The sequence below is a fragment of the Falco punctatus genome (assembly GCF_963210335.1).
Source record: "Falco punctatus genome assembly, chromosome: 11".
NCBI lineage: Eukaryota > Metazoa > Chordata > Aves > Falconiformes > Falconidae > Falco > Falco punctatus.
Window position 1 is genome coordinate 19,716,415 of NC_137591.1, and position 13,582 is coordinate 19,729,996.

The window sequence follows — 13,582 nt, forward strand, 5'->3', positions numbered from 1 at the left end:
TTTCTTCTTTCTCCCTTCTTCTCTTCCCTTCTTTAAAGAAAGGCAATCTTGCAAATAGAATTGTTCTGAGGCAAAAATAAATAAATAAATAATTTGATAAATTGTTGATTTTTTTTGTGATTTTCTTCTATATGAAAAGTTTGTAATTTGGATGAAAATAGCAATCACATTTCATTTAAATGTGCAAGCTTTTCCAATACCTTTGAAATTTAATTCCAAATTCCAGCAATTCTTGTTCCCTTGAAAATATACTCAGTTCTTTTCACGTATATTGGCATGGCAAGGTACTTGCACACTAATCCCTCCTCCAGCATTTGCCATGAAACTTTTCTACAATGATTTATGGCACAAGGACACAACCTGTGGCGGTGGGAGGCCTCCTGCGCCTGCAGGGCATTCTGGCAGCATAGTGAGTTTCTTGTCAGTGCTGCACTTGCAGGAAGGTGACGGATTCTCAGGGCTCCACTTTTGGCTCAGCAGGAGCCTGCTTAGGTTAGGATGAACAGAAGGTGTGTTCCAGGCAGTTGGCATATTATTGCATGGGTAGTTTCTGTGTAGAAGAATAGATTCCTTAAGCTGTGCAGATATACAGTTCATGAGAGCTCACAAATCCACAAAATCACAATGCTTTCAACAGACATTCTCCTCTCAGCCCTCATCCTGTGAGTTATTACTAATAAGAACATTTTAAAGTACTTGGTAAACATGAATAAATATAATCTCCCCCTACATCTCTGCCAAGTTCACTGTCTTCAGCTTACAGATAGGACACTGAAGGAACAAGGGGACTGTGTTAGACCCATCGGTACATACAAAATCTGCAGTGGAAACACATCTTTGTAAAGAAACTATCCTTCTCCTTGCTCATGCAGTATCTTTTCTCTATTTTTAAAACTTTCCTCTTTGCTCCTGCTGTAGCAGGCAGAGGAGAGGAATCGGAAGAGAGAGGAGAGGAGAGGACAGCCAGAAGAGTCAAGCTGCTGGATATCTTGACTAGGAGAGAGGCAGGAGAAAAGGAGCAAGTGGCAAAGCATAGCAAGCCAGTGACAAATGCCTCCAAAGCACGACTCACAAGCAGGGTAAACAGGTAGGACAACAAATGTTAAAGAGCTCTACTAACACTTCCCTCACTTCACAGTGAGAATAGCTTCAAATTGTGGAGACTGTTCTATTGCTACTACACAATCTGAGCACCTGCTGAAGCTATTGCTTCCAAACACACCAGTGGGAACAGGAGGAACATGAGGGGACTCACGTGGGAAATGCCAGAGAAGCTGTGAAGATTTGGATCTGAGCCCACTGGCCTACTGACATAAATTTCAACGTTGCTAAATGCTCAATACAAGGCTACATGAGCTGGTTTCCAGCTAGGCATATTGAGCACTATGAATCTTTCTTAATCCCCTGGCACTTGCTGTTTGTTTGTTACTTTTGACCCCGTATTAGATATTATTGCCAACCATCTATCTGAAGCATTGGTTCTAGTGAAAAGTCAAGACAATTCATACTTGTTTCACTCCTCAAGTTCCACTAGTAATATCCTGCTAGAATCTTGTTCAAGAGAGATTAGCTAGCAACTTACGGAAGAGGCTGATTCTTCATGCAGCGATTTCCAAATCCTGGTTTATTCAAGAAAGCATTAATGAGGGAGACCATCTGCTCACTGCCGGGACGCTCATTGCTAAGGGAATAAGATAGGACTTTCTCTATCAAATTTTCTTTCAAACTATTCTACTGGAATACACATAGCAACTGGTGAAGGACAGCCATATGGCAGAAGCAACTGCATCCCTACAAATGCTGATAATGAAATTATTTATTTATGCAAAACCCCAGAATCTTCCAAGACAGTGAGCAGGCTAAAACCTGTTTCTCCAAATATTAAAGTGTGACTTCTGAAATAGTCCTATAGCAATACTCTCCAAAAAGGCTTGAATCCACATTTCTACCCTCTCGGCCCTGTCACACTCAGTAATTAGAAGATGAAAAACATATTCTGCATTTTCAGTTGCTGAGGCCAAAGAGACAAATCTGCTAATAGTGAAGTGTCTGCAACTAACAACCTAATAACATTAGACTACAGACTGTTGCTAGTGACAAGTGTTATACAAATAATAATATCAGGATCTGCTCCACACACTACCAGGTGTATATTAAATTAAAGTTTCATGTCCATTTTCTATATGAAACTCAAGGAACATGCTTCAAAATTACTGCCTTCAGTTTTGCTGCTTTCTGCTAGTTGTGATCGAAGACTTAAACATTTTTTATATATTTCCTCTGCAACTGCATGTTTTGACTTGGCCCAAGTTCAGCTTTGGAATATGTGGAAGTGAAGGTGAAGCAGGTGTTCAGGAGAGCACAGAGGAATTGTGCAGTGCCCTGGAAAGAACAGAACTGAAGCTTCTATAAAATTTGAAAGGAGACAAAGTGCTAGTAGACAAAAGAAAAAAAAAAAAAAAAAATCTGACCCAGTCAAAGGATACTGTGAGGGGAGAAACTGTTAAGCAGCAGCATTAATAACACTTGAGCTCTGCTTTCATCCTTTTTCCATAACTTTGTCCGAATAGTAAGTATAAATATATCTACCACAGGTCTGCAGATAGGCCTGAATCATATTGTTCTCTAAGATTATGATTACAGGAGTAGTTCAACGGTGTATCAGAAACAGTCAGATTTCTCACTGTCCTGGATCTGCTGTTAGGTAGTGTATGTAACTCTGTAAGTGTTGAAGTCATGAATTCAGGTAGGAAGAGAAGAGTACTAAAGGTAGCAAGATATATGAAGGACTATTGGTTAGACATACTAGCAGCTGTATTCCCAACTTGCACCAGTTTCACGCTGTTTTAAATCTGCTGATTCCAGTGGAGTTAATCATTTTTTACACCACACCAAGTGAGTACAGTAAGACAGGGGCCCATGATCTTAAAAAATAGGGAGAAAAGGGTGTATATATGACAGATGTACTTTTACTCAGTGATTCCTCTTACCTGAAGAAAGTAAACTGTTGTCCATAGATCCAAGGGTGTAAGGTTAAGGCAGGATATTCTCCAAATGGAGGAATAATTACTGTAAGTATTAAAGACAGCAACACAAAACTACCAGGGAGAACAGTCTGCAGGGAACATGAAAAAATCACATGGTTATTAGATATATGAAGTGACACTGTACACACCTCATAATATATATAAACAAAGGAGGAACAACAGGAGCACACAGGTCAGAGCTGGTTTAGCTCATGAACACCAACAATTTACAATTCAGTGCTTTCAGTTAAGATTCTGGTTGTCACAGAAGTGTATTATGTTAGAAATAAAAATGCTGGACTAGTAGTGACTGAATAGTGAACTTGGTGGAGTGATAGACTCTAGGCAGAAAGAAACAGCATAAGAAGCAGAAGAGTTGGAATCATAATTAGAACAGTCAGGGACATCGTCACCCATTTGCAGCACCCCTGTTGCTTTGCATAGAGACGTTGTTGGGAAAGACAGTGTTGAGAATGTTGTAGGAAACCATCAAAAACAGCAAACATCAGTCAATACCTGGGCTAGGAAGTCCTTGTGGCTGCGGGATGCATGGTGGAACCGTTTGATAAGCAGTGCTTTGATCTGCTGATGTACAAGCTGAAAACCTTTATACCGCCGGGACCCTTTGCCTTCATTTTGATCTCCAGCTATGCCTACTGGCATTCGAGAAGTGCCATTAGTTTTCAGAGCAGTTTGTTCAGCTGGTTTGTCCTCAGCAGAAGTTTTATCAAGAGTAGAACCATTTTCTTTAGTGTCTTCTAGGTTAAGATGAAAAAGGGCGGAGAAGACACTTTATCTTCCACACGCGAAGGTAGCACAAACATTTTCATGATCTCCAGATTTTACCAACTGAATATATCACATCACCAGATTGCTTTACTTACAAGTGTTGCACTGTGTCTGTATCTGCTAGTGGCATCATATAAGTTAACACTCCTCTTACTCCAGCAGGATGAACAAGTGAATCATGTATGTAGACTATGGACTAATGGTCAGCAAGGTACTTTTCATAAAAATTACTAAAACCATTGGCATTTGGGGGCTTGACACTCCACTTTTATTTAAAGAGTTAAGAGCCTTATCCATTCTAAATAAAAGTCTTTCTGCTGACTTCATCTTGTTTCTGAGATATCATGTCAGGCCCTGAAAACAGGTATTTGCTGACCAAATTTATTTTGGCAAAACCACCATACAAAGACTGAAAGTTCTGAGACTCCTCTTTACATGGAGTTCAGAATACAGAACAGTCCCAAGAAAAGTTTATCAAACACTGTTTATCAAATGCTGATTCATGGATCTATACCTGCTTTTGGCACTCCAGGGTCAGCTTCTGCTGTGACCTTTAGGAAAACCTGCCACAGACAAACACATCTCATGGTTAGGAAAAGAACAGGTACAATAACCTGACCTCTGGAACACTATCCTTTGATGTAACAGGAAAAATTTAGATACCTTTTCAGTATTCTTGCTTATTACAGAACCCAAGGTCTCTTATGAAATAGCTCAGAAAATAAAGAAAGGAACAAACTAAGATACAATGACAGACAGATTTCAGTCTAATGAGTGATTCACCACAAGGCTGACATGAAGTAAGGCTTGGATCCTTTCTCTATGCCCATCCCAAAGACTTTCTGAGTGTGCCACAGCATATGTGACTAGGTTTTGAAGGGAACATTAGGAATTAGTATGATTAAAAATTTAAGAACAGGAATTGTCTCAGAAAACATTTTGGGGACTGATGGTGATCAGCAGGTATTTTAGTTTGTCTCTTACCTCTTCAAGCGGTGTGTCTGAAACTCCAAAACTGCTGAGTCCAAGGTCATCCAATGTTTCCTCCAGTTCTCTGAAGAGACTGGCATAAGATCTCTGTTTAAAGTGTTTATTGGGCAAAAGGTAAATGAGTTCTTGTCCAATGCTTTCAATTAATTTTGCTTCTGGGATATGATGATGAATAACTTCTGCTAGCTCGTTCAGATCTCCTGTGAAAAGTCAAAACAGTGTTTAAAGAATGAATATTTAAGCACGATTTCAAAAGCTGTTGTTTGCACCATACAAAAGGGGACTGTTATATTACATAACTCACAGATATCTCAGTTAATTCTGTACTAGACTGGGCTATATTGTTAATCATGCTCTGTAACTATGTAGCAGGAAACTATTTCAGGTCTGTTAATAATGCTCAATAAAATCATCAGGAATATCTACTTCAGTTCTTCAATTATGTAGAAAAGCCAAAACATTTTTTCTGAGAAAGCCAATTTCCTTTGCTTTAGATATGTTTCAGTTTTCATTAACAAATTACAAATTTTGGTACAGAGTAGTTAAAACTCAGTCTACACTTCTACAGCACACAAACTTCCAATTCATCACCTGTGCCTGAGACCACATATACATCAAAAAGGGGCAATGGTAATCAAAAGCACAAAGAAACCTTATTAAATTTATGTTACAATACAATACAGATGTCAGACATGACACAAGTACTGAAAAAGTGGGCCTCAGCAACACTGATCTGCAAGATGAGATTGCAGCATAACTGGAGACACAGCTATGCATTGGAATGCCAAACATCCCACTTCTTACCATCCAGTTCCTGCTCTGGAGCTCCTTCTTTATCCCTGTGTGCACAGCTGGAGCAGGAGCAGGAGCACTGAGATCCACAGCTACAAAATGACTAGCACGGACAAGCAACAGATACAAAGATAAAAGTGCTTCAGATACATGCAAAACAGGATGTAAGGGTAGTTCAGTCTCCGAATGGCTTGAGTCAGTGAAAAATATGTCGTATCTGGAGCATCTTGAGCATGTTATACTGAAAGTCATCTGAGGACTGGATTAAGCAACGCAGAAAACATAAATCAACCTGCACAAAGCATATCTGTCTGTTCTAAATTGCATGCAAAACACCTGGGGAAATGCGATCATCAGTGCCCATGAGTATACAGATCATGTTACTAAGAATAGAAGCACTACTAATAGCAGAAGGAATCCAGATCCCTGCTTCTCAAGCTGTCCAAGGCTGGTTTAGCTACAAATTAATGTAGACTCTTCAGGTGTCTGAGCTAGTTACTAGACTACACCATGTTTCCAACCAGTGTACTGCAAAGGCAAGCATCAGAAAGACTTGTATCAGGACAAAGGCAACTTGGTTGGTAAAAATTCAGACACGCTTAACTGACAAGAATGAACTACAAACCACTGAGGGCTTCAAATCCACCTATTATTTTCACCTGTCTGGCTGAACACATATTTAGAAAACCAGAGAAGATTTTTACAGAGACTCAGGTATCCATATAATTTCCTGAGGTGTCATCGAATTTTCTCATTGCTTTCTTCATTTTTAAGCCTCAGGCAGCACTTAACTGCTTTCTACCTTGGTGCAGTGCATGAATACGAATAACTGTTTTTCAGATTACATGCACAGGAAGGGAGCTACATACTTACTGAAGCCCTTCCAGTTCTGGTGTTTCTCATCTTGCGAACAAGAGTGAGATAGAAGCCAGACCCAAAGCGGTTCTTTAGGAATACAGGAGAGCCTGAGCAGAAGAGTCTTCCTTGGGATATGATGGCTACTCTGTCTCCAAGGATGTCTGCTTCATCCATGTGATGGGTTGAAAGGATGATGGTTCTGCCTAGAAGGAATAAGGAGGAATGTACAAGGCATGGAATTTCTCTGGAACTCAAAACTGTCCGTAGTTTTATGGCAATTAATGCAGGGGTTTTCTGCACCACAGCCAGGTCCCAGGTTTGCCACATCCATAGGTATCTGTTCAAAGAATCTTGTTTGCTTGTATTCTTATCCCACTACTCATGACAGCAGGCACATGCTGCATCTATGACGGGGGTTTTGAAAGAAAACCAAAACAATTTCCGCTCTCAGATCTGTTACCTGAGCGATACTTCAGCAGAAGATCCCAGATAGATCGCCTGGAATATGGATCAACTCCAGAAGTGGGCTCATCCAAGACTACCACTTTTGCTTCACCCACAAAAGCAATGGCAACAGACAGTTTCCTTTGCATTCCACCTACCAGAGGACAGACACATCCAGGAGTCTGAGATGAGATGTATGAGTATGTGGCAGGGATGTAATCAACACTGCTTTTCAGTGCAGGGACAAATCGATACAAGTAAAACAAAATCATCCTCAGACAAATCTTTCTACAATGTAAATCAACACTCACATTCTTCTCCTGAAGTTCAGAACAGCTCATTCAAAATTTTATTATTTTTTAAACATACTTTTCATCAACACATTGCATTTTCTGCTTCTTGTCAGAAGCAAAAGCAGGAAGGTATGTGAAACTAGCCAACTTTTATAGTTGCAATCAGGACAAATCATAGAGTATTGTATTTGTAGTACTGATTGAAACAGTAGAGCAGCATGATAGTATAATATTTCATTTGCCTTGAAATAATAGAACATTGTATTTTGGTTTTTTCTTACATTGATAGATTATATTTTTTATATAGTCATTTAAAAATAACAGCTTTAAGTATATTTGAATTTGTTGTGTATTTATAAGAAACAGAAGCTTTAGGGACAGTTTGTGCCAGCTTTACTATTTGCACAGTCCTATTTACTCTTCAAGAGTAAAGACCCCCCCAGTGCACAGTGATATGTCAGAATATGGCCTCAAACATGTTATTCAAACAGTAATTGCCTAAAGACAAAGAAAAGGCAACAGAAAAAATATCTTAGAACAATCCTGTGGGCACCTGACAAATTCTGAGCCTCTTCATTCCTTTTGTGGGTGAGGCCTATGTCTTCTAGCATTGTTTCCAACTCTTGCTCAGCTTCATCCCTGGATCTCCCTTTCAGCTGAGAATAAAACAAGATGTGCTCTGCTACAGTAAGGCTGCAAAATGAGACAGAAAGGCACCAAGGCAATTGAAATGAACAAGATTTTTTTCCCAAGCAGCCATAAATTCACTCTAGCTTTATCTTGCTAAAGGAAGAAAAGTGGCTTTAAATCTGGATCACAGGTCTTTGGTATCAACACACTTCACTCAGATGTCATAAGCTCTTTCTCTGCCTTTTCAAAGCAGAACGTGCTACTATAGGAACAGGTATCTCAGGCCTCAAGCTATCCATTTATGGGAATAAATGGGAACTAACACGAGCTGCATTAAGGAAAAGAGTCTGCTGTTGAGATGAACATGAACTGATGGCAGTGAAGCTGAAAATCACCTGAGAAGGTAGTAGTAGATGGTCGGGTGGTAGTGCATAATGGGTGCAGAAATAGCCTGCTACTGTGCTGTTGGCTCAGGTTTTTTTGCTTTAGGAGGCCTAAATCATAGTGCATGAATCCCAGCCTGAACTCCTGCTAACCCACAGTGCTACAGAAAACACCAGGAGCACTGCCATTTTCCTTGGAAACTTTGTTCCCAGCTAAACGATGCAGGAGAATTCTACTGGAGAAGGGTAACACCTACACTATGTCAGCATTAAAGAGCTGGAGAATTGCCTCTGAGATACATCTGCTGCCAGCACAGCGAGAGAAACAAGACAGGCTTTGGGAATGTGTCAAGCATGCAGACTGGGACCCTTGTTCTGAAAGCTAGTATGGACTGATACTTACTGATTGAATAAGATGTTGTACTGGGGGCACATGCCTAATCTGTGCCGAATGGAGTCCATGTGAGTCTGAATATCCAGGCCGCCAATCAGCACAGTTCCAGAGGTGGGTGGGAAAAGGCCTGTCAGTATCGACCTGGGAAAATAAAATGAGGAAATTCCCACTCCCCTATATTTCTGTGCCAGATTCAGAAGATGCATTACATCATTCCACTAGATGGAGCATGATGACTTCTTACTATGAGTCTTGAAACAACTCCAATTAAAAGCTTATATAAAAATACTCTTGCTCTGCTACAGTGAGAATCTTGTGGCTCTGCTAACATAATTTTTGATACACCTGTCTGTATGGTTCTGGCATGCATTAAAAAACTGTTTGAGTCAGCTTCTCTGTTTCAGAGTAGTTCAGCATACTACATCACCCCCATGTACAAATGTGTCTAAAATGAAACCTGCTAGGACTGAGATAGAGAATAATGGTTTGAGGTCTCTAGCCATGCCGATTCATGCCCTACACTTTCATCTTCTGTAAAATGGAAGGGGGCCAAATGTTATGCTGCAAATGGGTGGAACCTGTTACTAGATTTTGATGAAGAATGGATTTTTCAGTTCTGAAAATTTCAAAGCAATAGAAATTTTTATTTTTATCAAGAGAATAGAAAAACAATAGAAAATTTACAAAACATTTCAGCAGATTAGAATGTTTTATTTTGGGTTGAACATATTTCTTGCAGAACAATTAAAAAAATTAAAAGGCAATTTAAGGTGTGTTTCAAATAAAAGTCTCTTTAAACTAAAAAACCTAAAGTGTTCTGCTGGGAAAAATCAAAATGAAACACTTCATTTCTTTCAACATTTGGTGAACTTGTCACAGACTCATGAATTGTTTTGTTCACCAATTGATCCTATTTTGCCAAATAAAGTTCTGCCTATGTATGAAAATTAAATGTATATGTATGCAAATTAAACATTCCTAAAGTCCAGCTTCCCGAGACACTGGGGTCTAGGGTTAGAGAAACATTTTATTCTGGACATGGATCTTGCATATATGTAACCATTTTGTCTAAAGAGGGCCTATATTTTATAGTCCTTTCCACACAGACCAAAAAGTCTGACTGAGTTCAAGTCAGACAGAGAAACCAAGAACACATGGAGTCTGGTAGCTTTCAAATCTTCAGCTCTTTCAGCCAGAAGATCCTTCTCCCTCTTCATCTGTTGGGAACTTGGCCATGGGAAATTAATTACGGGGGTTGGGGGGCGGGGGGATTACTTCCTTCTCTCTAGACTTTCACTTGTTTTGTGTCGCCACTGCCTCCCTCTCAGGGTTTTAGCTAATCTCCTCTTTGCCTAGGGGCAGCATTTCCCTTCTGGAAGAACCTTGATGTTGTGTGTCAGGCTAGCTGCAGAGGTGGTAGAGGGAAGAGTGAAGAGAGAAGACTTCCTCAGGACAGCAACAGAGCACTGCCCTGGATTTGGTTCTAAAATACAGACTTACATGGTGGTTGTCTTTCCTGCTCCATTGTGACCAAGGAAGGCTGTGATCTGGCCCTCATAAAAGGTGATATTCATCCCATCTACTGCTGGCTTGGGCCTGTTGGCAAAAATCTTCACCAGGTTCTGAATGCATACTCCTGGAATCAATCCCGTTGGCTCAGGCTCAAAGAAGGTATTTACTTGAAAGGCAAGAAATCAAGAATGAAAAAAGAATAAAAGCACATATTTTAATCCCAGTTCTGATGATGACACATCAATAAGTGCAGAAGCAACAGCACATACCCAGTAAAACCCAGCACCACATGCCAGGGCCAGGTTCTCTAGTCACACCGGTACCAAACTGAGGCAAGATTTCTAACTGCAGTGCAATTTATTTAGATCCACCCACGTATCAATGACAGGAGAAGCAGAGCCCAGAACTGTAATGGTCTGTAGAGAGGTACCTCATTGGATCAGGTGAAGCTGAACGTGCTTTCTGTTTTCATTGTGTAGCAGGAAGATTATTTGGGATTGTTGTCTGTAGATACTTAGATAGGCTGAGGGATTACATTAAACAAGCAGCAAGTTGCCTTTCTAGCCAGGCTGAAATCTGCCATTCAAATCATTTGCCCAGCTGTGCATTCTTTTACCATGATGCTTTAAAAAAAACAACATTTGCCTTTAATCCTGGTAGGTGAAATATACCCCCTTGCTGAGGCCAGCTCAAGACTTAGGCAATACCTAACATGAGCACTACATGTCTTTCTCTCCAGATTAAAAATGCATTATTGTAAATAGCACCATCAGGATGTTTTATTGCATCAGCTTCTAGACAAAACAAACTTCCTTTGAAGTAAATTAAGCCCTTGGGCAATGTGAATTATGGAAGTTAAGAAACTTAAACTAAAGACCCTGTCCACTTTTGTTTACACAGAATGCTCAAGGCTTTGTAGGGAGGCTTGTTTTGCAACTGCAGTTTACTTAAATTGTTCAGTAACCAGCAGGCCTGTGTGGAGAGCAGCCAATGCCATCTGGGTGAAACCAGCCCCACCTCCATCAGTGGCTTGTATGACAGACATTATAAACAATACTCAGGAAAATGTCCTGAATATGTCATACATGAGAGAGCTGTGTATACTACAGAGCAGCTGAAATAATTTATCTAGAATGGGTAGCTTTATTTTAAATAAAATTATGTTTATGACAAACTTTTCTTTTGCTTTGTGAAGAAATCTAGGTTTCCTTTTACTTTACTGGGCCAACAAACACCCTTGTATTCACAAAAGTTCACATGGAGTCTGGCTAGATAGTTATGCATCTATTGGAAACTGAGGTACTGTCCTTGGTTTTGTATCTATCACAAGCATAATTCATACTTGCCTTCAAGACTCACTGACAAGTTCTGACATAAATTCTCCGATGATATCCCTCAGTACCTGCTTTGCATCACCTGAATGACACTGGTGGAGGGTTGAGCTCACTTTTTTTGTGATTCATATTTCTCTATTCTGAACCTGTTCCCTCAGTGCAATTTTGGGCCTTTTTAGGTCTTTCTTCAGAGATGGCAGCATTTGTGGGAGATGTGGATGGGGCTTTGGTGAAACCTCTGCTTAAAACATATGAAGTAATTTGGACAGATTTATGGTGTGTCTTCCCTGCTCTGCTAATTCATGCTAGTATTGGACTGCATAGAGTTAAGCCATTGGAACTACTCTCCATTTCCCATCCCATTACTCTCATATGAAGCACTAGCTGTTACATGAAGCCATTTGGGAAACTGTCCTTGACCTATACCAGGTCTGTTCCTGGCTTCTCCAGTCTCCCAGTTCCTGTGTGGCTGGCTGAAAGGGAAGGCAGTTTTTTGTGCGCAGTGACAGGCAAAGCCCTTCCTCTGGCCATGGAGCCGCTGGAATCTGGGAGCTGACGAGTACAGCACCGCAAAGATAAGGCAGTACTAGGAGAAGACTGGCTGAAATAACCTTTGCCCTCTGCCTCTCTCTTCTTTTGAAGTCCTGTCCTGTTTTCATTCATCCTGAATACATGTTTTCAGTGCCTACGTGAGGAGTTCTCATGACCCTAGCTTTTATCTCTAGCTTTTCAAGAGAGTCGGAGTGGGCTCAGAGCTGTCAGTGCAGTTACTTTTGCTACAGAATCCACATGCATTCCTCTGAGCATCACATACAGAAAACTCCTCTGGCTCCCCACAAAAGAAGACATTAGGAATTGAAAACAAGGCAGGTCATTCAGGAATTCTTAGGTGGTGGCTAATGTCAGCATCAGAAAAGGCTGCAGACACATAGCACTTCAGATAAATCCCTTTGAAACCTGCCTTTCCCTATAGATGCAAGACACACTAAAGTTGCGGGGGAGGGGGTGTGTGGGTGTGTGTGTGTCTAGGAGGGAAGAACATTCCTCTCAGCATAAGTATTTTTATTGAAGTAATGGCTCTCTTTAATTCTAAGAAGTCAATGTATGTGTGTCTGAGGCTTCCCTCAGCATGAACACTAACTTGCCATAGAAACAGCCTGCATTTGCACAGTAAAAAACAAGTTACAGATCTCTTCTAGAAGGCAGCTCTCTTACACATGGTGGCTAAAATACTGTAAGGAACTGTGAGTGTAGAGGAATCAGTAAGAGGGTAGCTGGGACAGTCAGTGCCTCTCCTGAGCTTAGCTGTGGCAGTGGTATGCTATCCCCTGTAGCCTACTGGGCTCTTGGACTCCAATCACTCCTACGCCTAGTTTGTTATGAAGTACAATGAGTATAGTATCTCCGAAGTACTCAGATTTCTCTCTTTCCTTACTATTAATTTCATCTTTGTCCTGGACATCTGTCTTAGGCTTCCCCTGCTTGACGGGTTGTTTTTCTTGTTTGTGTTTACATTGTTTGTTTTTACCATCCTTTGCCCCCTGGTTGTCAGTCTTTGCTTCTGGCTTTTCAGGTTCTTCAGATTTCTTTGTTCTGATTTCATTTTCTTCCATTTCCATGACCTTCTGATCCACACAGCCTTCTGACTCTGGGCTTTTTTCTATATAAACCAAAAGTAACCAACATTTAATTAACAAAAATTTAATTTCCTCTTATCTCTAGAGGTGCTTTGAGGAAGGAGGTAGTCCTAAGCTGTGAACTCTCCAAGAGCATTAATCATCAGTGCTTTACTTGGGTTAAGAACACAGTACTCAAAGCCATCTAGCTTAAAATCTGCTTCACAGTGTTAGGAACAGATATTTAAGGAAGACAACTGACAATTTTGCAATTATAGACTCAGAGTAGAAGATCCAGACTAATATTAAGTACATGCTTCATATTTTTGTCCATGCAGCTCTAGACCAAGTTCTTCATCACATGAAGAGAAAGGTCCTACAAACATTTCCCAGACTTACAGGGGGTGAGAGGAAGAAAAACAAAATGAAAAATTTAAATAAAAAGCAAACTGCTAATCTGCTGTTTAGATTAAGAGACTAGCTTCAGGCCAGAGTGAATGAGCTGGTGTTAACATTTGTAC

At 40.4% G+C, this 13,582-nt stretch overlaps 1 protein-coding gene across 7 annotated transcripts in view; it reads right to left on the reverse strand.

Moving 5' to 3' along the window:
• Positions 1-13,582, reverse strand: part of ABCA4 (ATP binding cassette subfamily A member 4) — an 87,433-nt gene that overhangs the window by 20,419 nt on the left and 53,432 nt on the right. For 6 of the 7 annotated variants that reach the window (XM_080407045.1, XM_080407040.1, XM_080407043.1 and 3 more), the window contains 13 exons: positions 12,881-13,105; positions 10,100-10,277; positions 8,609-8,740; positions 7,746-7,885; positions 6,916-7,053; positions 6,471-6,658; positions 5,610-5,700; positions 4,800-5,005; positions 4,330-4,378; positions 3,543-3,784; positions 2,991-3,115; positions 1,583-1,681; positions 361-550 (listed from right to left, as the gene is read on the reverse strand). In XM_080407045.1, the coding sequence (XP_080263171.1) occupies positions 361-550; positions 1,583-1,681; positions 2,991-3,115; positions 3,543-3,784; positions 4,330-4,378; positions 4,800-5,005; positions 5,610-5,700; positions 6,471-6,658; positions 6,916-7,053; positions 7,746-7,885; positions 8,609-8,740; positions 10,100-10,277; positions 12,881-13,105 (2,003 nt within the window). The remainder of the gene's footprint in view (positions 1-360; positions 551-1,582; positions 1,682-2,990; positions 3,116-3,542; positions 3,785-4,329; positions 4,379-4,799; positions 5,006-5,609; positions 5,701-6,470; positions 6,659-6,915; positions 7,054-7,745; positions 7,886-8,608; positions 8,741-10,099; positions 10,278-12,880; positions 13,106-13,582) is intronic. The other variant, XM_080407044.1, reaches the window with a different exon arrangement.